This window comes from Salvelinus alpinus, chromosome 16, assembly GCF_045679555.1.
Source record: "Salvelinus alpinus chromosome 16, SLU_Salpinus.1, whole genome shotgun sequence".
Taxonomy (NCBI): Eukaryota; Metazoa; Chordata; class Actinopteri; order Salmoniformes; family Salmonidae; genus Salvelinus; species Salvelinus alpinus.
This window is the reverse complement of record NC_092101.1, coordinates 17,925,668-17,950,869: the sequence shown is the minus strand read 5'-3', so window position 1 is coordinate 17,950,869 and position 25,202 is coordinate 17,925,668. Positions and strand designations below refer to the sequence as shown.

Here is a 25,202-nt window from a genome sequence, read left to right as displayed (position 1 = left end):
TCAACACATGTTTTTTTTTCTCTCTCTCTCTCTCTCTCTGCAGCCAGACCTCTCCCCTCCCCCCACATTCATGCTCTGTTATGATCCCATACTATACTCTTTCCTTTCCCTTCTCTCTCCACCCCAGGTCTATGTATCAGGCGCAGAAAGACAGAGGACGCTTTAGTTTTATGTCCAAGTGAAAATAGCATGAACATAACCAATCAACCTAGTCTTGAGGTTTCCCTGGTCATATCACCTGGTCTAAAAAACTCAGGCCCCGAATAATAAAATAGTTATTGATGATCTATTATCTATTTCTTAGAAAACATTTTTGCCAAAATGGGATATACTCAACGGTGTGACCAGTTTTAAGGTGAACATTTTGATTATCAAGAAATTGTAAAAGTCTAACTGGCAAAAACAGCCTATTCCTAGGCTAGATCTTATGGCTAGTCTGAATTAACAATTTAGTGATGCTTACTCTGTTGGCACTACAGTGCACATAGTTGTAGCCAAGCCTTGTACAATTAGTAGTGTGATATAGTTAGCCAATGAATGTTATTTATTTGACAATTTCACCCTTCTGCTTGGAGTAGCCTAGGCTACGCTTACAAAATGTAGACCGAGCAAAATGTTAACCACAGCATTAAAATGATGTCAGAGGCTACACTGTAGCCCCCTCACAGCCTCCCTGAGCACACAGCAAACCAGGCGTCAAGAAGAGGGAGGTTCAAATATGTATTTGCGGTCAGCTATTGGCTTCCGTGTCTGCTTGTCACTCATATATGTTTTTCTATTGGCTATGCTTTTACGGATTTATCATTCCATCTCGTGAAGCTGCTGTGTAATCGCAGCTAACTTTCCTACTATAACCTTCCGCTAAAAGGCGTAGTCCTTTAGATCTCCTTTATTTTGAAGAGTACACATTAACTGTTGACTAACGATTTAACATATGCGGCGGTTACATCAATTTAAGTCGTTACAACTTATAGTTGTTCTTTTCCGAGGAGCAAATAGGTTGTCTCTATATAGGCGTTTGAAATTGGACACCGCTGCTTTGAGGCCCTCTTTTTATGCGGAAGGATACGTTGTTGCTTCTGACAATGTGGACGGAGGTGGTTAAGATGTCTTCTAGAAGAATGAAATCATCTCAATTGTAACAACAAAAAGGAAGACGTGAGATTAATAACTAGATATTGTTTGGATGCAAACTGGTTACATTGTACTAATGACGTGGACAGTGTAACGAAGCAAGGTTCAGGAGGAATAAGGAAGACCTACAGCGATCCAATGCGTTTCACGCGCTGAGGTTGAAATTCTCTTGAAGTTTTATGTTTTTTCCCCCTGCGAGAGACAGCCTTTCTTTTTACTGTTGGATGCCAGACATTTGAAGATTAAAGGTAAAAAATGCTTCTGTTTCAGACTGACATATAGTCGGGAAAATTGCACGAATTCATTAGGTGTGATGTGGCCAATTGTAGAACGTCTGACTTCTACAATTATCAAAAGTTTTGGGAATGTGTGGTTGGAGCGGGGGGATGCAAGTTTTTGTCTGGTTTCTAGTAAGGTGGTGAGTTCAGCCCTCAAGTGTGTGATGGTCTCCGCACCAACCGTGTAGTGGGGGAAATTAGTCCTTTGTTCACCATAAAGATATAGGTTATTCTGAATTTGACTCACTTTGATGTGTTTACTAGTCTCAATTTTCCCATAAAGAAGCCTATGTTTGATCAATGGGAATGACGACTAAATCTAATTGGCTATATAGCCTAAGTAATGTTGAGTGACATTATAAACTTGTACTTTCATTGGTTCACCCTGCCATTTCAAGAGTTCATCAGAAATGTAAAGCAACTAACGCAGACGTTTCAATAACCACTAATACACAAACAACGACCTCTTTATGAAAGTGGTTAAGCGGCTGGTCACAGGCTAGACTTTCATTTATTTTATTACACAATTGGCAGGAATTTCCTTATTCCCCCACCCCCCCACCATCTCCTTTTTGGACGAACTGAAATGCAAACTTCAACCTTGAGTTTGTTGTCGTATTTCAAAAGAAATAACGTATTTATAACATTATTTCAACTACTTTCACAGTTATTCAAGGAGGCCACATTATTTGTTTTTCAGTCTTTTAGATGTTTTTTCTTTTCCTCAAGGTTAATGGAATTATTTTACGTTTTGTGTAGCGAGAGATCCCATTCTTAATTCCACAATATAGAACCCTTGGAAACTGACAATATCCTCCGGCTGGAAAGCATCCCTTTTCAGTAGGCTATAGGACCTAGACGTGGCCTATTATCTTTGGAAACGGCTAGCGAGCGGAGTAGAATGAGTTTGCAACCAGGAATAAATATTTACCTTGTTTTAGTTAGGGAAACTACCCTTAACGATATGGAAACATTTAATTGGAACGAAAATATCGTTGAACCCAGCAGATTTCTGAATACATTTGATCATGATGATGTTCCCGACAATAATGTAAAGTTTTAGTTGGATTCATTGTAGCCAGACACATTATATTCCCTTGCTGAGAAGCAACAGTTGTATTTGAGTTTTTTCACCTCAAAACATATATTTACATTTTCTGTTAATGTCTATTCAAAGGAAAAACACAATTGTGCAAAGCTCACATTCTACTACTAGTTTTTTTGGTGGTGCTTGAATATGTTCAAGGTTTTGGGAAGTGCATGATCACAATGGATTTTGTATTAGCTCTCAGAAACAGAGGCCTGTATATGCAAGGTGTGGGTAGAGTAGCCCACTTGTCAAAATGTGTTTTGTTTAATTAAAATAACATAAAAATTGTGTTAAAAATATGTTCCTTTTAGGAATACAGACTATAGTTTTGCACATGGAGGACGTCTTGCCTTGTCTTGTCTGGCTCACGTGTACAAGGCGACCATAGCCCTAATCTATTGCTTCCGAATATTGTTCTAACTGGGTAGCAAAAGACACAATTCTGTACAATAAAATGTGTGTATCCACAGTGCCAGCGTCCCTTTAAATATCCAGATGTACCCACAACATTTTGGAACAGCAATTGTTTTGTGGTTTATGTTTGGCAAGGTTTGTGTATCCTTGGCCTACCACCTTATACAAAAGTGTGGCAAGACAACATTAGGCATATTTACAATTGGGCCTATTGTTATATTAGGGGGGGGGGGGTCTTGTTTCAAGGTCAGGTCATGTAGGCCTAACCTGCCTTCACTTTCAATACCAAGGCCTAATCCTGATGGCTCCTTTGAATGGTTTATAGGCATTTTTTAAGTGTTTTTTCCCCACACGTCTTCTCCAAGGAATTTATTCAACGTTGAAGATACTAAAGCGTAATTTGTATTTAAAAAACGAAATTCCTTGATTCCACTCTGGGCTCAAAGGATCTACTAGCTTTGTGTGTGTGTGTGTGTGTGTGTGTGTGTGTGTGTGTGTGTGTGTGTGTGTGTGTGTGTGTGTGTGTGTGTGTGTGTGTGTGTGTGTGTGTGTGTGTGTGTGTGTGTGTGTGTGTGTGTGTGTGTGACATATGAAGAAAGTAAGAATAGCTTTCGTTTGGCAGTTGATGTATTGTTACAAATCTGGTGTTTACATTTACACCTGACAAGTTGCATTTATTTTGTGGTTCAAACCTTCAAATGGTTGTTTACAACAAATTGCACAAGAAATGGATTACAAAGGAGGTTGTAAAAGTACACCACCTGTTGGCGCCCTAGTGCTTCTTCTCTGTTGCACTGGCAGTTTATTCTGAGGCATGTAGTGCTGCTGAGCATCTGAGCTCTGCCTCTTTGCCTCAGGCTCCCGTTGGAATGCAAAACACAGGGTAAATCCAGTATTCATGCTTTTTGTGCCATTTGACAAGGTTCCTCTGTGCTGACATATGGTAATTTGGTAATGACATGTTTGCATACATCCATTAGCTCTGCCTTTCACCCCTATTGCCTAGGTCTAACAATAGCTCCAATTATGTCTAATTGTAAACCTAATATACTTTACTTCCATGTAGAAATGGATGATCAACGTGCATGTGATTTGTTGTGGAAGACATGGCCTGAGAGAAGTGATTAGTCTTGGTAAAGGTTGAATAAGGGATACATTAACTAGGCAGGCCTATATTCTTCACATGGAGTGTCCGATTCCCTTCTTTGCAGCCTGTGTAGTGATGCCTCACTATTAGTAACCTATGTGGTCATGCCCAAAGGAGTTAATGACCCTCTCTGGTCTTTCTTTATGTTGTATTTGTTCATATGTGATTATTCCCAATGAATTATTGCACTGGCCTATATATGACAAGGGAAATGGTGCTACCCATTTTAACTCGGTTACAACAAAATAACAAAATAGTGTTGCCCATTTTTTTATCCCGGAATATTGTTTGAATATCCGTGTCCCATATGCCAAAATACCCATGTCTGACAACTATTATTACCATGAAGAAGTCCTAAGGTTGTAGGGCCTCTGGGAAATCATCTAGACAACAATAAGAGGGGAAGGATCTTGAACTATTAGTTTGGGTGCTCAACTTTCGTCAACTTTTTACGCATCCGTGTTCATAGTGAGTGGTAGGTAAGAGTGAATTACATGGCCAGAAAAAAGCAGTATGTTCATTCATTTTCTCAAGTGATAGAACTCATAAATTCCTCAGGCATATCAGCCAGTAATATCTAGCCTGATTTCTTTAAATTATTTTATTAATTTTTTCAGTCACATTCAATGTGTTTGTGCTCTCTAGTCTGGTTCCACTAAAAGTCAGTCTATCTTATTTGCGAATCTCTCTCGTAGGGTTGTTAGTGACTGAGGGGCATGAACGAGCAGCAGCAGCAGAGAATGACTGCAGTGGGAACACAAGACAAGGAACTCAACGACCTCCTGGATTTCAGTGCGGTAAGAGAGAGTGGGCTAGGGGTCTGGGACCAGGACATAGACTGCTGGACCGGGAGGGTGGGAGAGAGAGAGAGCGGCTGAATGGGGAGGGACGGGCCCGTTACATATCCAATATAATGACAGCAAAACCGTTAAACAGTTCTCCTTGTTCCCGATTCATTAGCAGGTTATAATTTTTCCACATTGCTTACCCCATGTTCTTTTCCATCCTTGAACTCCAGCATGGCAGAAGTAGCTTCATCCCTCCTAGAAGTTATTTGATTTGAATACTGTTGTTTTGTTTTACCCCACCCTCAGTAAATCAAAGCAAGGTCACCTGAATGTACCACAAGTCCTAGGTGTTTATTCATTGGTTTTAAACCAATGTTTGAACATGAAAAAACATCAGTAAGGTTGATTTATTGTTTGGGCTGACCTGAATCCTGAAGATTTATTCAAGCGAGATGTATTTGATTCCTATTTTGCCGTAATGTTTATTTTTGCTCTGAGTTTGGTTTTTCTTATTTTGTGCACAACCTTGCAATATTTTGATGGCTGATAATAACTTATGGGAAGCGTTTGAAGGGACGCTCCATACTTTTGAGTGGTTCTGGCGCTGAAACACCCCATATCATATTCAACTCAATACATGCTGTTTGGAATGGGGTAACCCTGTCGTTTATGTCTCTTGAATAGCAGGTGTTTATGAATGGTCAGATTAATAGGAGATTTTGGGTTTGATTTTCATCTACTTGCTGGCATCAGCCTGTGTATTCATTCATTTTTACCGTATGATTTCTGTTGGGCTTTTAAGTTGACATTCATGTCTGTTTTTTTTTCACTGGATAAATTGAATAGCTGAGCCTCTGTAAATTGATTGTTATGGATAATTACTATACGTGGAAAAATATCTGTGGATTCAAGACCAGGAACCCTAATTAAGTAAACGCTTGTCATCGGACTTGATGTCCCACGCATTGATATTCCTCCACTAACCACAGCTTACTAATTAATATAAGATCTGCCCAGGTATTTGATTTCCTCTCTGTGTTATTGAAGCCTTATGTGTAGGGAAATTCCATTGGTTTTATTCCCTCTCTTACTTAATGGGCCACTAGTGTGTGTGGAGCATCAAATATCATGCCCTCAATCAAGACTTAGGTTTGCTATGCACATCCATTTGTGTAGCCACCCACTCAAATCAGAAATGTGTCCATGGTCCTGTAAGCAGTAGCTATGTATGGAATCTAAACCCATTGGAGACAAAGGTGTGTGTGTGTGTGTTCTGTGCCAGGATTGGCTGATAATGTTACAGTATGGCTGTTGCTGGCCCAGATGCCAAGAGGCAGAAGCACACACAGTGGCTCATGAGATGGCATGTTAAGCAAGCACCTGTGACCAGGGATTAGGCTAGATCACTCCTAACATCCGTGTCCAGCCCACATTTCACATCAGACGATGAGCTAGCTTTACTGTATGTTCAAAGAAGGTGTGGCCTATGTGAATATTCACGTCAGTATTTATTTCCCACCTCTTCTCTATTCTAGATGTTTGCACCACCTGTGGCTAATGGGAAGAACAGACCGACGACACTCGCTAGCAGTCAGTTTGGCGGATCAGGTAAGATTCTCTTCTGAATGCAGAATACTGTAAAACTGTCCTTCTGAGCCTTAAATACCCTGCAGGGCTACACCTCAATTCTATTGTATCAAGCTTTAGTTTTGGTAAGGTCAGTAAATAATGGATAATGGCTGTTTATATGTAGCTGCAACATTGCTAATTGTCCTTATATAATACGTTTAAAGTACTAGAGCAGTCGTGCAGTAGTGGTTTTGTTCTATTGCATTATGCCTTCACCCATTCACTTGGCAATAGAATTAAAGATACTGTATATATTTTTGATTGACCTCCTACTTCTGCTGTGTGGGACGGTATTTCATCACCTTTTATTGCTGGTAGTAAGTTGTCCAGATCTGGTTAGTTTGATCCTAGTTCTCCTGTGGTAATATTCAAGCCTGCTCTGTCACTCCGTGTGCACATTTCCCCTTTTTAACCCCCGCTCTTTTTATCTAACCAAGATGATTCATCTGTGCTAAAGCTTCAGAACGTCGTTGGTGCCTTTGAACGCTGTGTGTTGGATGACAAAATCTCTGTAATTCAGAAGAATGTCTTCTTTATTTTTGGTTGTTGAATGAGACCCAACGTGTTTTTTGGTGGGGTGATGAAGAAAACTCTTGGTGGCCGTTTAGATGTACAATATGTCTCTATTTAGCGAATTCAAATATTTTTGATGCATCTTCTTCTACCACCAACATGGCTTGTATTTTCCCACCCCGGAACACCTGAAATGTGCGAGTAGCTTTTGCTGAATGTTATTAGTAAGACATGTTCCTTCCCTCCTCTGTCACCCTGCCAACCTGCAGTGTGAAATGGAGTCACACTCTGTGCGGCCCCCAGAGTAAGAACTCAGCCGCAGAGGAACAAAGGCAGAAAAGGGCTTATGGACTTGAAACGACTCCCCCACCCTGAAGTATAAAACACTCCTCCCCCAACTCGGCACAGGGCTCTTCCCCCCACTTGGCTCACAGGAAATGGCTTCAGCCGGAGACAATACCCCTCACCCCGAGCTCTGGAACACTTAACTGGCCCAGCATGGAGTGTTGGCCAGAGTGGGAACCCTCTGAATGGGGATCAGTGGCAGGACTCAGTTTGTTTCTATTACAGCAGGCAATTACTTAGCAGTGAGAAGTTAATTCCTGCCCCTGTCCTAAGTGTGCCCCTTGGTCATTGACACCATTCGAATGTGATACTTCAAGATGTCACATTTAACTTTCAGAGAACTCCAGGTAGCTCGTAATAGCACGAGTGCCACACCGCCAACCTCTAGAGATTCTGTTCGAGGTTATGACACAAGCCTATCAATCCAGTGAGAGATTAGGGCATCCGTAAGCTACAATTCAGACTTGTGGATACGTTTCTTCCTGTTTTCCACTCTGAAGCTGCACCAAATCCCTTGTTATAACTAGATATACAATCAACAGGGAGTAGCATCGGTACAGGTCTAAATTACACACTTTAGCAGTTTTTACGTCAGTTTTTCACCTGAGAAGAATAGACTTCTGTTGAAGTAGGCAATGTATGTGAAAAATGTGTATTTCGCACCTCTTCCACTTTTTCCTGAAATGACAACTTGACTTCAGTCCTCCATTATGATAAGATCACATTGCCATAACAAAGAGCAGCCTGTTTGTTCTGTATTGTTCACCTGCAAACAGGTCAACTTCCTGTTTGACTGGCCCAACTGTAGCCTGTGACATCACTGCTTCTGTTCTACTAGTAGGTGACTGACTCAGCGCGGGAAAGGCAGCGGTGGAGTTGTGGCCTACCAGTCCGCCTCTATTCACCAACACAAAAGTACTCGGAGGGGTGCTAATTGCATTAGGCGTCCTCCCCTCCTCGTCAGAGCCCATAGCCCAGAGCGTGTGGAGAGGGGAGCTGGAGCTGTGGGAGCAGTAACACCCACAGGGCTCCACCAGGCATCCTCTCACTCACCTCTGCAGCTGCTGGCCCCGTCACCCACCCACCCAGGACAGGCCACATTTCCCCCCCAACAACAACAAACAACCCTCTCTCACAGGCAGAGACACATGCTTGTGCGCACACACTCCCACACAAATATTATTTCAGATGATTGTCATAGGATGTTTGTCACCTTATGATCTGAACAGCCAACTTCTATCTAATATGTCCTATACTGGTGGCATTAGAAAATGGCTGGTCTAATAGACCTAGCCTATAGCTTGTGGTTTTAACACGTACGCAAGAAATGATCCAGGCTGCCTTTTCAGAGGCATATTCGATTTTGCCCAGTGAGAAGATTTTGTGCCTCAAAATCAGATTATTTGTTCAGCGGCTGGCTGCCCTGTACGGTGTTAATATCGCCCCCATGGCCTTCACTAGATTCTCATCTACTGAATCAGGTTAGACGTTGGAGCGCAACGTTTCAACAGGTAGAAAGTGGGAGAAGAGAATGGAACCACACTTATAACATCATTACACGTAAACAATGAAATTGAAGATCTTCTGTAAAAGCGTGAAGAATGAACATGAAACAATTATTGCAGCATGAAGTCTGTCTTTAGTCCCCGAGCCCTGTCCTTCTCCCCTCTTATCGCCCATGCCTTTTCCTCTTTCCTTCACCCCTGTCCTCCCGTCCTCCGTCTCTCCTCCCCTCTTCCATTGTGGCAGTAGGCTCCTCAGTGTTTGGCTCTCACTTCTCAATATAGCTGGCTGTGCGTCGGTGTCACCTCAGCAGCTCCCCACCTTGTTTAATTGCCTCCAAGTTAATTACTCCACAAAGTGTGAAGCAATGTTGTCAGAGTTTCTCTGCAAGGCGATGCTCTCTCTATCTCATGTAGTACCTGCTCGCCAAATGGAGGCCTTTTATTAAGTGCCGTAGGTCTATGTGGGCATCAAATACTACTATTGACTGGCTGTTGGAACGAAGCCGTTGTAGACTCTGGATAATGGAGAAGGTTCTTAAGAAGCCTTATTTTATGGCCCTGGGGTGCCACTTATGTGGATTTGATCGTGTTTCCGTATTGAGTGGACTAACTCTGCCAGCAGGGCTGTTGAAGTGGTGTCCATGCAAAGCCTGTCGCTCATATTTAGTTGTGTCCATCAGTCCTTGTGACTAAATGTGACTGTCTTAGCAGTGTGACCTTTCAGCTCACTGACAGTGACTGAGTAAGGCTGATATTTGGAGGTGCCTCTCTCTCTGCTCCCCTGCTTCTCCATGCCAGTGGCATCAGCTCCATAGATCATGGCTGTCATGGCGTGTGTAGGTGCTTGCACCGCTCTGTTAGCCTCATCACTCATTCTGAGTCGTCAGCCGCTCATCTCGCCCAGACCCTCTCTCCCTCCCCTCACTCTCTCACACATTTTTTTAATTAGGCAGAAATCAAAGGATAAATATGAATATTCATAAGGAAACTGCATTAATATGCACAATTATGCAAATCAGTATGCAATTAAGCCCTGTGTCTCCAGAGAGGCTTGGTAGCATTAACGGATAAGACAAGGAGAAAGGGGTGATGGGGGTATTTTGGAATTTCTGCTCCACCAATCTTTAGAATGCTTGTTTTTCCTCAGCCGCACAACCGCCACTCGTGAAATGATTTAACATATTCATATATGATTTGTGTATTGAATATGTATGTTATTTGGTGTTTTATGGCTTACGATATTATGGCATCTGCACAACTGCTGTGAAACAAATGGCAATGAGAAGCTGGACAATGACACATTCTGTTATCGTTTGGTTTCTCAGTCAACTACGACAGGATCATTGCCCACTATAGAATCAGTGAAATGCCCCCTCTTTCAGACTGGTGATTTTAAAACAGCAGTTCCCATCACTGCTTCTTCCATTTGAGGTTTTCACATGGACATGTATGGAATGGTCCCTCCTTAATGCGACAATGACAGATTCTCTTAAAGGTGATCTGTTGTCCCAATGGTGTTGCCATTTAAGACCTGTGAATGACATGCATTGGCTCAGGGACCCTGCAGTGCTGACAAGTTCACCTGAGTGATGGGTGCTAGCATTATGGCTACATTTCTACACATATACCCCTACATATTTATTTGGACAGTGAAGCTAAAACAGAATTTTGCTCTATACTCCACCATTTGGGATTTGAGATTAAATGTTTCATATGATGCGACAGTATAGAATGTCACCTTTTATTTGATTGTATTTTCATACATATATGTTTTACCATTTTAGAAATTAAAGCACTTTGTATCTAGTCCCCTCATTTGAAGGTGTCCATAGGTATTTGGACAAATTCACTTGTATATTAAAGTAGTCAAATTTGTAGTATTTCGTCTTATATTCCTAGCATGATATGACCTATGACCTCTTCAAATGGGGGGACTAAATGCAGAAAGTGCTTTCATTTCTAAAAGGTAAAACAGATAAGTATAAAATAGCCTGGCCTCGTATAAATGGTGACGTTCTGTACTTTCGCCAGTCAGTGCGAGTCTAACCCTTTCATGTATCTCTCTCCCAGCTCTGGATGAGCGCAATGGCTCTGGATCCTGGGGCCCAGGAGAACAAAACAGCCCCCCCTTCAACCAGGGAAGGGTAAGCACTACCAGGGGCTCATCACAGGCTCACATACACTCACTTCACAACAGCTCAGTGCATTGGCAAACTATGCATTTGATTCAGACTGGTAGTTTTACTTTGTACCTAATAGCCTGGCTCAGAGTCAGGCGTTGGCAGGCTCTGCACTAGTCTTTACCTCTGTGGAAGCCCAACGGTAATTTGCGGCTTCACATCCACGGTAACTGTCTTGGCTCGTCTCATTGTAAATATAAGGAACGGTGTACAGGGGGTGAAGATTGTCTGCAGCAAACTGTTATTACCACAACTTGATGATTAAGAAATTGCTAGAGACTGGATCTCGTACACATTTCCTGAGCTCACATGGTAGTTTACAGACAGGGATGAACCAGTGCACTGGCCATGGCATGGAAGGACTCATTACTGATCACTGAACTCTGCTGACTGACTCTTTACCATGTTGTCTTCCCCTCTGTGTTTTTCCCACAGGGCTACGGAGATGGCTCCCACTACAATGAGCACGAGGGCCTGTCATCCCCCTTCCTCAGCTCAGGAATCGGAGGTAGGCTACGCTCAGAGTCTCTGATGGCTTGTCTCTGTGTCTTTCAGTGTTGTAATTGGGATAGGTTGTAAATAAGTAGTGGAGTTACTGTTGGTGTGCACGTATTTTGTTATAACCATGAAATGATCTGAGTGACAAAGTGCCAGGAAGCGTGTGTGTGTTGGATGTTAAGAGCACTGGAGCAGAAATGCTCCCTTGGGTTTTGTCTGGCCAGCAGCTGAGCGCTCTGAAAGGGGGGGGGGGGGGGCACTTTTATCACTACTTTGTATTTTAAACAGCTACTGATTTTGACTTTTTGTCATTGTTAAAGTATACTCCAAATACCCGATGTTTAACTACCATTCCATAAGGAACCCGATAATTGTCAATTTCTTCCTACAGGTAAAAATGAGAGGATACCATACTCTTCCTTTGGTGGCCAGGTAAGAGTGCTTCTGACCCCTTTGCTTATTAAACCTAGTTAAGATCATGGTTTAGGTTTACCATGTCACCAATTCTAACTTGATTTGAGCTAAAGTCTGGTTTCAGTATAAAGACGACCCCGTTTTCTCACTTCTGCTTTCATCCGAAACACATTGAATTAGAGCGTTCTGGATTTCCCAGAACTGTGCATTCATGTGTGCTTTGTATGCATTCCTGCATGTGTTGTTTGTTAACCCCTTGTTCTTTGTGTTGTTCTGCCAGCCCGGCTTCCTACCCAGTGACATCGCCATGCCCAGTCCAGATGCCATGTCCCCCTCTGGGCTAAAGTCTACCTCTCAGTTCTACCCCGGATCGTACCCCAACAACCCCAGGAGGAGGCCTCCCGATGGCCAGCTAGGTACGGTGGTTCGGGAAGAAGCCCACATTAGTTCTCTAATGTTTTCCAGGCTCTTGCCTTCTCTGTCGGATGATTTGTGCAAGGGTATTAGTAATAGGCGTAGCATGATTCTCTAACTGTGAAAACGCTAGCAATACACAATCATTAGGATGTTATTTTCAAACTAGACACAACAGTCGACCTTGATGAAGCGAGCCATGTGATTTACCTTCTCTCTGTCTCCCTGTAGACACCCAACCCAAGAAGATCCGCAAGCCCCCTGGCCTGCCGTCCTCGGTGAGTGTTCATTCTGCTCCCCTTCACAGCCCACAGACAGACAGACAGTCTCCCCACACTAATGCTCACCCACTCACCACCCTGTCTGTCTGCTCCAGCAGCTCTCTGACAGACAGACAGACAGACAGACAGACAGACAGACAGACAGACAGACAGACAGACAGACAGACAGGGCCTCTGCTCACTCAGGCAAACTGACAGCCCAGGCTAGTGAGATGGTCTACAACACTGGGCTCAGGCTACTGTCTAAGCCTGCAACTATAGTCTCTAGTCTACAACACTGGGCTCAGGCTACTGTCTAAGCCTGCAAATAAGCAACTATAGTCTCTAGTCTACAACACTGGGCTCAGGCTACTGTCTAAGCCTGCAAATAAGCAACTATAGTCTCTAGTCTACAACACTGCTCGGGCTACTGATAATGCTTCTAAATAACCAACAGTGGTAAATAACACTAGAGTTGTTTGTGTTGAACTAATGCTTGAGAATGTATGCCAGGGGTATTTCCTTGCCTTGTATGATGGTCCAGATATTTCTGGTGTGTTCGGGCTGCCTGATGCCTTATTAGTGGAAGACTGGAAGGCCCTCTGCCAGGGATCATAAAACATAAATATTGCCATTAGACCAGAAATGTCTGTAACCGAAACCATTGCCACATGCACTCTCCAATATGACAGTCATACTGAAACCTCTGTGGTCATAACATTACCTATGAAACATAGATGATGTTAAACACCTGTTTTAGTGTAAATTCATTTGAACTCCCAGCTGCCCCCCCTTCTCTCCCCCTCCATCCGTCTGCCTACGCTTCGCCACATGATGGTCTGGGTGGCCTCCCCCTGTGAGTGACCCAGTTGTGAGTCGCGCTGCTCGCGAGGCCTCTTAGCCCGTGTCTGAGCCCAGATTAATGACTGCTGATGATCCTGTGTCCCTCTCCCCTCCCTTCGCACCCTCAGCTCTGTGTTGTAACCTAGTCCGGCAAAGCTCTCCAGTCCTCCCACTCGTCAAACCCACTCGACAAACCCCTCCACTAATCCTCCAATACCTGTACACTAGGGGCCAGCCCTGACCCCCTAACCTAAATGTCACATACAACACATCCTATTTCCCAGGCTTATTGTGGCCCCTTGTTACTGAGCCATCTACGGTGGTTGCATTATTTATGTAGACAGTATTTTCTCTCTAAATTGATATGAATCTGTTTTCTATTCTATCATATTACATCACTTGTTTTGCCATTGACTATAGGACCTGACACACTGTCATAACCTGAATTACATGAAACACCCATTAGTGAGGATTTTCACCAGAAATCCTCTTTCTTTCCTTCTTAAGAACAGAATTATCCACCCGCAATCATTGTTTCATTCCCCCACATCTATCTAGAGCAGAGGATTCGCTCAACATTGTTTTCCCGTGAAAGACAAAGCCTAATGTTAAATGAAGTCATCTCTGGCTTGTTCTCTCGAATTATCTGTGATGGTAGTAAATCCCCTATTACCTCACACTCCCCTCGCCATATCATGCTTTAAGTCATTCAGATTTCCTTATTCTGTCCCCCCAGCCTTATCTCTCTGCCTATTTCATAAATCATCAGCGCCTTAATACCCTCCCTCGCCCCCTTTCCATTGCAACCTCTCTCTCTCTCTCCACCTCTCTCCCCATGCCTCCCTCTCTCGCTGACTGGCTCCCAGCCCCCACCTCTCTCAGCCCTCTCCTCGGCTCTCCTCAGCCCAGCTGCCTGTGGAGTTGGACCGGGTCCAGGAACAGGCAGATGGCTCTGTAATTAGAAGTGCATCTCTCCATTCCCTTTCCACTTCTCCCTGTTAAATCAAATTACAGAAAAAAAAACAGTTTTCTGGATTAGCATTCTTTGCAGCATATCCTCTCCCCCCTCTTCTCTCTCTCTCATCCCTCTTTCTCCTCATACATGCCAGAAAGCGTGAGTGATGGGTTATGGTGTCAGAAATCTGGGATCTTTGTGTCCGTATGAATTTTATGGGAGTGATTCGACGTTCTCGACACATGCGTCAAGAAGGCTCGGGAATGGCATGGCATTTTGAATGTGAAATTCATTGTGGTTCGGAATAACTTGAATGGCCCATTGAAGCATTGAAGGGCCATTTAACAAACATTTCTATTTGAGTATTCAAACCCATGGTTGGGACACACTCATATCCCACAATTAAATGTAAAAAAATGTCAATACAATACATTTATATTATCAAATATATAGTAATAATATATGCCAAAACCCACAGTCTGGGTACTATAGAAATCTGAGAAATTATTAAATGTGATCCCCTTGCTTATTTGAGGTTATGGGCTCGACAATGGTGTGTGTGTGAGCTACCGCTGAGAGGCGAGCTGCAGGCGGTAACCCTGCTATGTCACTAGGCTCCTGGGAAAGAGGAAGCGCTGGCTGGGCTGTGGGATTGGATCTGTGGCTGTGACCAGCATGGCATGACCACTGTGCTGCTCTCTAACACAGCACAAGCAGGGGTAGCATGCCAGCCTCACCCTCGCCACCTCCTGGCTGCTTAGTGCAACAACCGTTACACATTAAGACCATTTTATTATTGGCAGTTACAGTATGCATTTGTCGTCGTCTTGGCAATAGTGATACCTGCCTATTTAGATGTAAGGAGCAGACAACTTTATTCCAGGGCAGACTAAATGTAGGCATATGTCGTGTGTGTGTTTGAAATGGCGCTTAACGTGAACTGTGTTTGACCCTTTAGGTGTATGCCTCTTCCTCTGGGGATGAATATACACGTGACAACGGAGGATATCCTGGCACCAAACCTGGCTCTGTCTACCCAGGCTCTTTCTACATGCAAGGTAACTACTTGCAAGGTAACCATTTTAAGCACTTTCATAAACTGTCATTGATTGGAGTGAGTACACTGTCTAACCTTTGTTATTTTAACTTTATGTTAAAGGTGCCGTAAAACTTCAATTAAACTCGATCTCAAATAGCCACCTGTCTCTTTTTTAATAGCCAGGCAACGGCACACATTTCAGCACATAAACGCCTGTTTCAAATAAACGCTGGGTATAATCGAATTGTTTTACGAGGTTACCGTGAATTACCATTCATTCTTTACAAGGTTTAATGTTTGACTTGTTACATTAAATAATTCAGTAATGACTCAAAACAAGGATGGCAATCATCCATTTTTATCGCCAGTAAGAAACTGCTAGCCATTGGCTGCTAACAGCGGAGAACTGCTAGCTAACTGGCAAGCACAAAACAGTCAACAACTTTGGGAGTACAAGACCCGAGAAACTGTCCAATCGCCCTCTAGTGGCAAAAGTAAGAACTGACAAATGCACAGTCAATTAAGTATTTTTTTTACATTTATTTTGTATCGAGGCATGCTAAGACAAAAGAAACGTGACACATTTGTGCAGGAAATTAAGACATTTATTAAAATGCTGGAAGTAAACGATTAACTGCAAATTAGCAAAAGCTATGTGCATTAAGGAAATAGACGCATGTCTTAAATAGAAACCTGTCTCTCTAATAAGCACCTGTTGTGGTCAGAGATTTTAAACAAATAAACACAGTAAATGAAAATGTGTTGAGTTAAAATGCCCTGGAGTTAGTCATGTTTCAGCGAGTAATAAGTCCATTGCCTAAAACTTGTTGTTGTTGACAGAGGGACTCCACCCCTCCTCTGACCCCTGGGCCTCCTCAGGACCTCTGGGTCAGTCTGGCTACTCTGCCATGCTGGGGAACTCCCCCCACATTGGCCAGCCAGGCTCCTTCTCTGCCATCAACCCACAGGACAGGATGGTGAGGACAGCCCCTCAATATGTAATATTTCAAATCGTTTACATTCAAATTCCTAATTATTTTCCTTTTGAAGTAACTGTTCTATTGAATTGGTACATGCAACAATATGTTTTTTGCAATCTTTATTTGTTTCTGTATTCTGTTTATGCCATTTCTCCTCTATGACGAATCCAACTTCCATGCAAGTGGCTCTAACCCAAGCTGTTCTGTCCTCCCTCCAGAAGCGTCAACCCCTACCTCTGTCCCCACAGAACTACCCTCTCCATGGCAGTGAGGTGAACGGCAGCCTCCCACCCGGCTTCCACTCTGGCTCTGGGAGCTACAACCACACGCCCTCCATTAACGGAGCAGACGGCATCATGGGTACAACTAACCCTCACATGACAACCAATCGCTTTTCTAACCAATTACCTTGTCTTTCTCCTGTGAAACATGTTGCGCTGCCCCTCGGTTTAACAGTGTATTTAAAGCGGTCTTACTAGCTTATTGGAGACCTTTTTGTAGTAGTTTCTGCCTTGTAATAATGTGAGATCAATAAGCCGTCTTTTCTCCACAGCCAACAGAGGCGCCACTGCAGGGAGCTCAGGGGATGAGATTGGGAAGGCTCTCGCATCGGTGAGTAATTCTCTCCAAAAAAATCCTATTGCCTTTTTGTTTTGTACGTTCTTCTTTGTGTGTGCTGTTGTTCAGTGGCTGAAGGTACTCTTTCCTGAGGGTTGTAGATCTACCCCTCGGACCACAACAGTAACAACTTCTCCTCCACACCCTCCACCCCAGTGGGCTCGCCCCAGGGAATTGCAGGTATACATACTGGATTGTTATATCTGCTGCATTTGGTAGCTTGTATTAGTTAAGAGTTTTAAGGGCAGACAATTGGATGAAATAGTGATGAAAAGCTGTAATGGAAATGTTAAGGAAATTATCTCCTATCAGCACATGGGCTTGACTGGAGCTCTGGATCGCCATCTACTGGTAGAAATCAGAGCTGTCATTTTGTCAGTCATGCTTTTCCGTGTAAATGTGGCATCTTATCTATTCTCTCTGCAGGAGCTGCATCTCAATGGCCAAGACCTTCAGGGCAGTCTGCCCTGTCACCCAACTACGAAGGGCAACTGCACGCCCTGGTACGCACTATTCACTCTTTACTACAAATAATCATTTAACAAAACTATTATTTGATGTGATCGTATTATAATCAACGTAGTGACTGAGATTTTCCCTGTGTCTCCTTGCAGCAGAACAAAATGGAGGACCGTCTGGAAGAGGCCATCCACGTGCTGCGTAGCCACGCTGTCCAGGGCCCGCCCGGCTTGGGGGGAGGAGCCCACTCTGACATGCACAGCCTGCTGAGCGCTGTGTCATCTGCACACAACGGTGGCCTGGGAGGCCTCTCTCAGGCCTTCTCCAACGCTGGCCTAGCCCTCAGCAACAGACACCCTGCCATGGTGAGCACGCCCTCTGACCTCTGGTTCCAACACTAACCCCCTGTTGTCTTACATCACTGAGATTGTGATGATGCTTTTGTTGTGTTTTATCACATGCTTTGTTCCCATTCTCCAGGGAGGAAACCATCACGAGGAGCCCACAGGCCTTCCTCCTAGCAGTACCCTGCTGCACGGTCACCACGCCTCCGGACCCCCTCAGTCCACTGGACAACCCGACGGCTTCACCAGTGAGTCACACGCGCCTCTCACACACTTTCATTTGCTTCTCTCATCCTCCACATGAGCTGTGAGCTGTACTCCTTTTCCCTGATGTAATGTGTTAACTATGGTAAATAGATAAGATAATGGGCTACTTAATTGTTCTCTAAATCGGAAATACTGACGGTGAGGTTCCGTTCTGCTCCATAGGTCTGCCAGGGAGCGTGGCCCGCTCCACACACTCGTCCAGTGGCTCGGACATCAAGAGAGAGGACAAGGAGGACGAAGAGAACTCCTCCATCGCTGACAAGTCTGAGGACGAGAAGAAGGAAACCAAACGCATCAGAGCAAGGTAGGTGATCACCAACGATCTCACCCTGACTATTGATACTGGTAACTGTGATACAGAATGTATGCCTGTGTTTAGGGATGGGCACGGTTATTCCAATATCCAAACGGCCGTTGGTATTCAATTGACTTTTTTGAGAAAACAAATAATATAGGCCTATTGTAATGAAAAGGTTTTGTCAAATGGTCTATTTGACATTGCTGCATGCAAGAATAGACCATGACATTATAAATGTGAATAAAGCAACAGTTTTTATAAGTGCGCCCCTTTAAAAAGATGTACCGGCAGCCTACACTTTCCATGCATGTAACTTATTGTCGGTCATTCAAAGCAGCACTACTGTCAGAGGCAGTGAAGTGGGAGATTTCTAATCAATACAAAATGGAATAACAGTTCCAGGATGTAAGTTGGCTAAATGAGAAGGAATAGGCTACAATGATCAACCAATAGGTAGGCTGTTTAATATGAATGGAGTTGAGGTAACGCAGTGTTATTATGGCCATATTTCTTTGTGTGCTGTAGACTATTTTATCCCACAGAGGTGGAAATTTTGTTGAATTCTGTTACGCAAACAAATACAAGGATGAACGCATGACATTAGCCCCCATTTTATATGCTCAGTTACCACTGTTAGTTAGCTGTGTTCGTTGAGTTGGTCACTTCATTTCCAGCTAGTTGTGTAATGCCCTCCCCTCATGTCCCATTGTTTTCAGAAAGGAGGCGCTGACCCTCCAGATCCTCACTGGCCTCTCAGGCCTGTCAGACCCGGGAGATGAGTAAGTGTCGCCATCCATAGTCTGTAATGCTTTGTGTGCTGAAGGCACACAATTGGGGAGCCAAGATTTGTATAGCGATGTCCACTGTTCTGCAAAGCTCCCCACATACATTTTAATTTGGTTTGATGGTATAGACGTAGTAGTTGACAAAGTGACATTGAATAGCATAATGGTAAAAGTTAACGTTTCCAATCTATGTGGGATAAAAGTCATTATTGTTTAGTCTATTTACCAAATGGAATAGTCCTTATTATCCATTACACTGAAATTGTTAACTTATTTTCCTAGTCTTGAGTGAATTAATGTTTTCTATTCGGATCAATTGTATGCCTATTAACCTGTTTAATAATATATCTGGAGCTTCCTTTTTAATACATTTACTTTCAGAACTACATAACTTCCTGGTGCTACCCAGGATTCTTTTAGAATGACAGCTAAATGCTTAGGCATCTATGCTTTGCATGTTTTGCTGAGGTGCAGCTGGCACATGCGGCCCAACTCTTTGAAAGTCTAGTTGCTTGGTTTGTGAGTGTCGCCCTCCCGTGGCTTCATTCCTCTCCGTGTCTTCCGCCTTCTAGTCCAGAGGATGAGGATGACGAGGACCTTCCTCCTGAGGTAAAGGTAGAGCGTGAGAAAGAGCGGCGTGTGGCCAACAACGCCCGCGAGCGGCTGCGAGTGCGAGACATCAACGAGGCTTTCAAGGAGCTGGGCCGCATGTGCCAGCTGCACCTCAGCAACGACAAACCTCAGACCAAGCTGCTCATCCTGCATCAAGCCGTCAACGTCATTCTCAACCTGGAGCAGCAAGTCAGAGGTAACGCAGTGCTACTGTGACCATATTTCTTTGCATTTGTTTTACGCGTTGACCTCGGTATTACTTTGTCCCCTGTGTGTATTCTTTCCTCAGGGACCGAAGGACCGAACAGAATATTTCATCCAGCTGTTTTTCAGACCAGACAAATCAGTTTTATGTTTATTTTTTTAAAGGATTAAATAGGTTTGGAGTACAATGGAAAGTTGGATGACTTACTTGTATGCAATGTAAACTCATCTTCTCTCCTTTCACCTCGTCAGAACGCAACCTGAACCCTAAAGCAGCGTGTCTGAAGCGGCGGGAGGAGGAGAAGGTGTCTGGGGTGGTGGGGGACTCCCCCATGCAGCTCTCAGGAGGCCACCCCGGCATGGGGGGAGACGGCCATAACCCAGTCAGTCATATGTAATACCAGGTAGGTAGGTAGGTACCTTTTCATCCGTCAATAATTGTAGTACTTTTGAGTTGATCACTTCACCAAAATTCAAGTTTGGAATACTAACACTGTTGTATTTTCCATTGCAGATCTAATGGAATTCCTTTGGCTCTCGGAAGATGTGGCCTTAATCTCTTCTTCCACCCATTCTTCTCAGTGTGTGTGTGTGTGTGTGTGTGTGTGTGTACACGTATACTGATGTTTTTGTGTATTGTCAAATTCAGTTTCAAGACGCACATTCACATACCCTTATCCACACATGCATACTGCCAAAACTGACACAGCCAATTTGCCGCACTCATGACCATGACTACCAGCGCAAATGTGAACTTTTTTTCTTTCTTTTTTTATACATATATTTTTTGCTTCTATAACATGATGGAACACCAGAGTAATAGTGTCCTGCCACTAATGGGACTCAACACACTGCCGAGAGGTGCTCTGTGAACGATAGAAGCCTAACAAATGACAAATTAATCAAGGATTTGTGCCTAATTGTTACATGTTTTATATGAGACATTTAAGCAAACTGCTTACATTTGCGGAACATTTTGTTTAGGGGTTATATGTATGAGCACATTTTTTTTCAGGTGTAGTTTTGTCATTCCCAACTTAATGGTACAGTCTTACATATGTTATGTAACCAAACCCATGCAATAGAGAGGGGACAGGACCTGCATCGGGGGGCAGAGTTGCAGGCCCCACCCCAGCTCTGTGGGCCCTGGGCCCGGCATGAGATGAGGGAGAAGGGAGAGGAACCTCCGCTGCCCAGTTGTCATGTTCTCAGAGTTGTAGAAAATTATTCTCCAGGGCTGTTCTTTCCATCCATAAACAAAATAATGGTATTTCAGACTCAAGTATTGTTCCCCTCAGTGTAGGTTATTCGGGAGATGCTGGTTTAGCTGGCCAGGGGTAGAGGAGGACAAAGTGCAGTTTTACAGCACAAAAAGAAGAGTAGGTTTCATCCTGCATCTCACCTCCACCCATAGGCTACCATTGACTCCATCAAAAACTACAGAAAAGCTTGTGGAGCTAACCAGCCACTCTGTCACATTTTCTCATGAGACTGGAGGCTTGGTTTGATGGGCAACTTATGGCCGTATTGTGTAGTGCCACCCTCTGAGTTTTTCAAATCAATTGACCCTGCACCAACACACACCACCTATGCCCCCTAAGGACACCAAACTAAATGTGGTGCTTCACCCCCTGCATTGTCATTGTTAAAAGACTAACACTAGGTGCACATTTGCAGATGCAGGATCAACCATTGATGCCCATAATTAAATACAATCTTAATACTTGTTATATGTTAAGTTGTCTATTCTTAAAATTGAAGCTTTGAGCATTCCCAATGAACTATCAAGCCCTCAACCTTCTCCTGTAAAGTCCTGACTATATTATTAAAATGGCTACTTAATGAGGCAAAATCTCATTTGTAAATCCACCTCATTCATTCAAAAAACCGAAGATATTATTTCAAGTGGGGCAAAATGAAATATATATATATATAAATAAATATATTTTTTTTGTTAGTCTATACATTGTAGATTTTTTTTATAAATGACTATGTTAGTTTGAAGTTTAGAGTGTATCGTAGTTGAGCAGAATGAAGAGATGATATTAAATGTATTTTCAAAATGAACTCCAATTGCACCGTCAACTTGCCATTGGAGAGGAAAGTTTAACAAAAACACAGGCTCAGAATATAAACAAAGACAGATGGGGTCAGTTGTAGGCTTAATTATCATTTGTATTTAGTGATTATTAAGCTGTCAGTCTTTGGTGCATACCTTTTTGATGCGATTGCTACATTTGATAAGGGTACAGTGGCCTAAGATATTGTTCCTGTGTAAAAAAAAAAAAAATAAACATTTGTAAGGAAGTGTGTTTTGTCTGTTACCCAGATGAATTATTTATTTTCAAATGGGAATGTGTGGATGGAGTTTACGCCTCTGACTGTCCTATTGAAGTGTTCTTACTGAATGGTAGTGTCACTTCACAAGTAAACATCTACGGCGACGGGCTCTGTCTCGAACAGTAATTATGCAACTGGTTTTGAATGTACCATTCAAATGTGGATTGCCTTCATTTTCAAGTATGTATCCAGGTTTTGTCAGTCGGTTCAATGTTATTTTATCTTCATTTCAAACGTTCCGTTCTACTCTGCACTCATCCATGTGGTCATCAATGTGTAGCTATGCTAGAGTGTCCTGACATGTTATTTTGGAGGCAGGAGTTTGTTTGTGTAAGATACATGATGGTTTGAAAATACAACAGTGTTAATTCCTGTGATAAGTTATTATCATGGCCTCAGACATGGTATAGCAGCACCATCTAACCACAGGGGCAGAAATGTGCATTGTTACCTGTTGGTCATAGTATTGAGAAGGATTTAAGTTTACTTTGTAGAAAGAGGGGAAAAGAAAAATACAGTTTCGAATCAATAGTGTGGCCTTTTCATTCTCAAGACTAAAGATGTCATTATTGGAGAGTGATGCCTTATCAGTGCCTGAACTTGTATTTTCATAACTATAAAGACAGTTTTCTCTTTTTAACCATAACATTTCATGTATCGCCAGGAGTAGAGGTGCATCGGATGACCCCCCCCCCCCCTTTCAATTTTCAGGAAGAAGTTGAGAATGGGGTAAAAAACATGGGCTTTTTTTCAATGTATCTAGTTAAATAGACATGAAACGTTATGTATATCGCTTAGTTACTTTTTATATTTTTTTACTGATTTGACCATTTGTCCAAACTACTGTTAAGTTGTGGCCGTGGGGTCAGGTTCCTGGTTTTGTTTGTTTCTGTTTGCCCCCCTCCCCCCATATTGATAAACCACTCAACACTACTGGGTTCTAAGATGCTGGTTTCTGCCCTTGTGATTTGCTTTTCGAAGCACCTCAATGTCAATATATGGCTTCAGCTTTGAAGTGGGGGGGCTGTGTTATTTTGAGCCATGATAACTGGAGCTTCTTGTCATATTACAACTTACAAAATGTGTCTGTGTAAAAAAAAAGAGCGCGCAGCAGTGATGCTATATTTAGTCACATTTCCTTTGCTTTGAGACTTCTTATTTCTGATTGCCAGCTCATTATTGACTTTGACAGTGACTTCTTGTAAGAGGTATTTATGTACCTCTTCAAAGAGTTGATTTGAAGACTTGTTTCTCTACTATTACAAGGTTAAATGTGTACTAAATATACAAGATTTGTTCTGAGGGGGGAAAATGGACTGATCGGATTTGTTTTTGCTTATTCTGTGAACATCCCAAAATGACAATTCACAACCTGTATTCTGAGTTGTTGGATGGGGGGGAAAGATGGAGGGTCTATTTTCTGTGTCTCTTGACCTGAATATTGACACTGGCCCTGTTTGAATACTTATAAGTGCATCCACCTCTCCTTGCTCAATGACATGACTGGATAGTGTGAAGTGTATTGTCAACCTGTTAAAATGTGCTATGAACTTTTTGATTTCATTTGGTATATGACAGCAAACCTTTCTTTTCCTAACCACTTCTTTCAGATCAAATCAAATGTATTTATAAAGCCCTTTTTTTTTTCTTTTTTTTTTCATCCGATCATAGATCAATTCAAGGAGGAGGGAAATACTTTTTTTTATGTATTCAAATGGGGCTACTCACTCACTGCTACAGAGCCTGGCATCTTACACTTGCAGTGAGGACACAATCAAGATTGAGCAGTGTCTTCAGAGTGCCTCCAGTCCCAGTCTCCTTTATTATTTTTTATATATATAAAGTAGTTATTGAGAACTGTCCTGTATATAACAGTAATGTAGCAATAAATGTGCCATTTTTAATAACAGAATTATACCTTTTTCAATGTCTGGCTTTTGAATCTTGTATACATTAAAAAAATAAAATAAAGGAAAACATTGTAATAAAGGGTTGATTATAGCTTGGAAAATGAATGGTTTCTATCAATCTCCCATTGGTGCAGAAAGGTCTGAGAAAGTATAGCCCACAATCCCTTACTAAAGTTTTCCAAATGGTTGAAATTTAATCTTTTGAGCTCTGAAAGTAAACCTTTTTGATAATGATTTGTTTTACTTACCATTGGAAAGTTAGCTAAATGATGCCATCATAATAGAAATAGAAACTGATGGCATTGACAGTTTGAACCACAAATAGACAGACATAGGCCTATGATTTATAATATATAGCCTTATCTGTAAACCAATTAAGTTAATAAAATACATGTTTTGATGTTTAAAGAATCGGGAGGAAACTAAATTGTGGCATAACTAGCTGATGATAAAGGATTGTACAGGTAAACTCAGGCAGGTTTAGCTCTCAAACCTCCTTGTAAGCTTGTAAATAAGATGGCCTTGATGCATAGACAAACAATATTTTGCATCCTTTTCTGCTATGAGAACATTATTTTAACCTATTTGAAATAGTGATTTTCAGTTTTGCAGCTTTTTTAAAAACTGGCATAACAACGGACAGTCCTCAGGAGGTCCTGAGACTTTCTGGGGGGTTCCACTAGTTACTACAGCCACAAAGTCAAAATTGGCGTTATCGTAAAAATTCATGAAAACAAACGTTTGCTTTTGGGTCTTAATGTTAGCAGTGTAGTCAATGTTATGATCAGGTTTAGGTTTAAAATCAGATTTTTTAAAATATATACATTTTAGCAATGTTCGGGGTTTATAACTTGTGTGGCTGTGGTAACTAGTGACGACCGTGCTTGAGGGGGAAGGTCAGAATCTTCTTATAGCTCAAACAGTGTTCAGAATGGTGCA

At 42.5% G+C, this 25,202-nt stretch overlaps 1 protein-coding gene across 12 annotated transcripts; it reads left to right on the top strand.

Annotated features, from left to right (window-relative positions):
* Positions 1–820: 820 nt before the first annotated feature.
* tcf3b (transcription factor 3b) lies at positions 821–24,347 on the top strand. Of its 12 annotated transcripts, none has more exons than XM_071345108.1 (21): positions 821–1,382; positions 4,759–4,860; positions 6,387–6,459; positions 10,914–10,987; positions 11,459–11,531; positions 11,913–11,953; positions 12,216–12,351; positions 12,581–12,627; positions 15,366–15,480; positions 16,287–16,444; positions 16,645–16,786; positions 16,980–17,038; positions 17,146–17,224; positions 17,471–17,547; positions 17,662–17,868; positions 17,984–18,095; positions 18,277–18,418; positions 19,129–19,191; positions 19,770–20,005; positions 20,266–20,417; positions 20,528–24,347. In XM_071345108.1, the coding sequence occupies exons 2-20, from the start codon at positions 4,780–4,782 to the stop codon at positions 20,409–20,411; spliced, it is 2,061 nt and encodes a 686-aa protein (XP_071201209.1). In that variant the 5' UTR covers positions 821–1,382; positions 4,759–4,779; the 3' UTR covers positions 20,412–20,417; positions 20,528–24,347. The 12 variants fall into 12 exon arrangements, with proteins under 12 accessions (XP_071201209.1, XP_071201210.1, XP_071201213.1 ...); XM_071345109.1 differs by having other exon boundaries at positions 822–1,382; positions 15,366–15,465; positions 17,659–17,868; XM_071345112.1 differs by having other exon boundaries at positions 822–1,382; positions 16,675–16,786; positions 17,659–17,868.
* Positions 24,348–25,202: the final 855 nt, after the last annotated feature.

What these genes read in the sequence shown, in the direction of transcription:
- tcf3b (XM_071345105.1), top strand. Translation starts at nt 4,780, where the DNA reads ATGAACGAGCAGCAGCAGCAGAGAATGACTGCAGTGGGAACACAAGAC. An exon ending in TTGGGAAGGCTCTCGCATCG is followed by an intron (nt 17,039 to 17,145) that starts GTGAGTAATTCT and finishes TGAGGGTTGTAG; the next exon opens with ATCTACCCCTCGGACCACAA. An exon ending in ACCAAACGCATCAGAGCAAG is followed by an intron (nt 18,419 to 19,128) that starts GTAGGTGATCAC and finishes CATTGTTTTCAG; the next exon opens with AAAGGAGGCGCTGACCCTCC.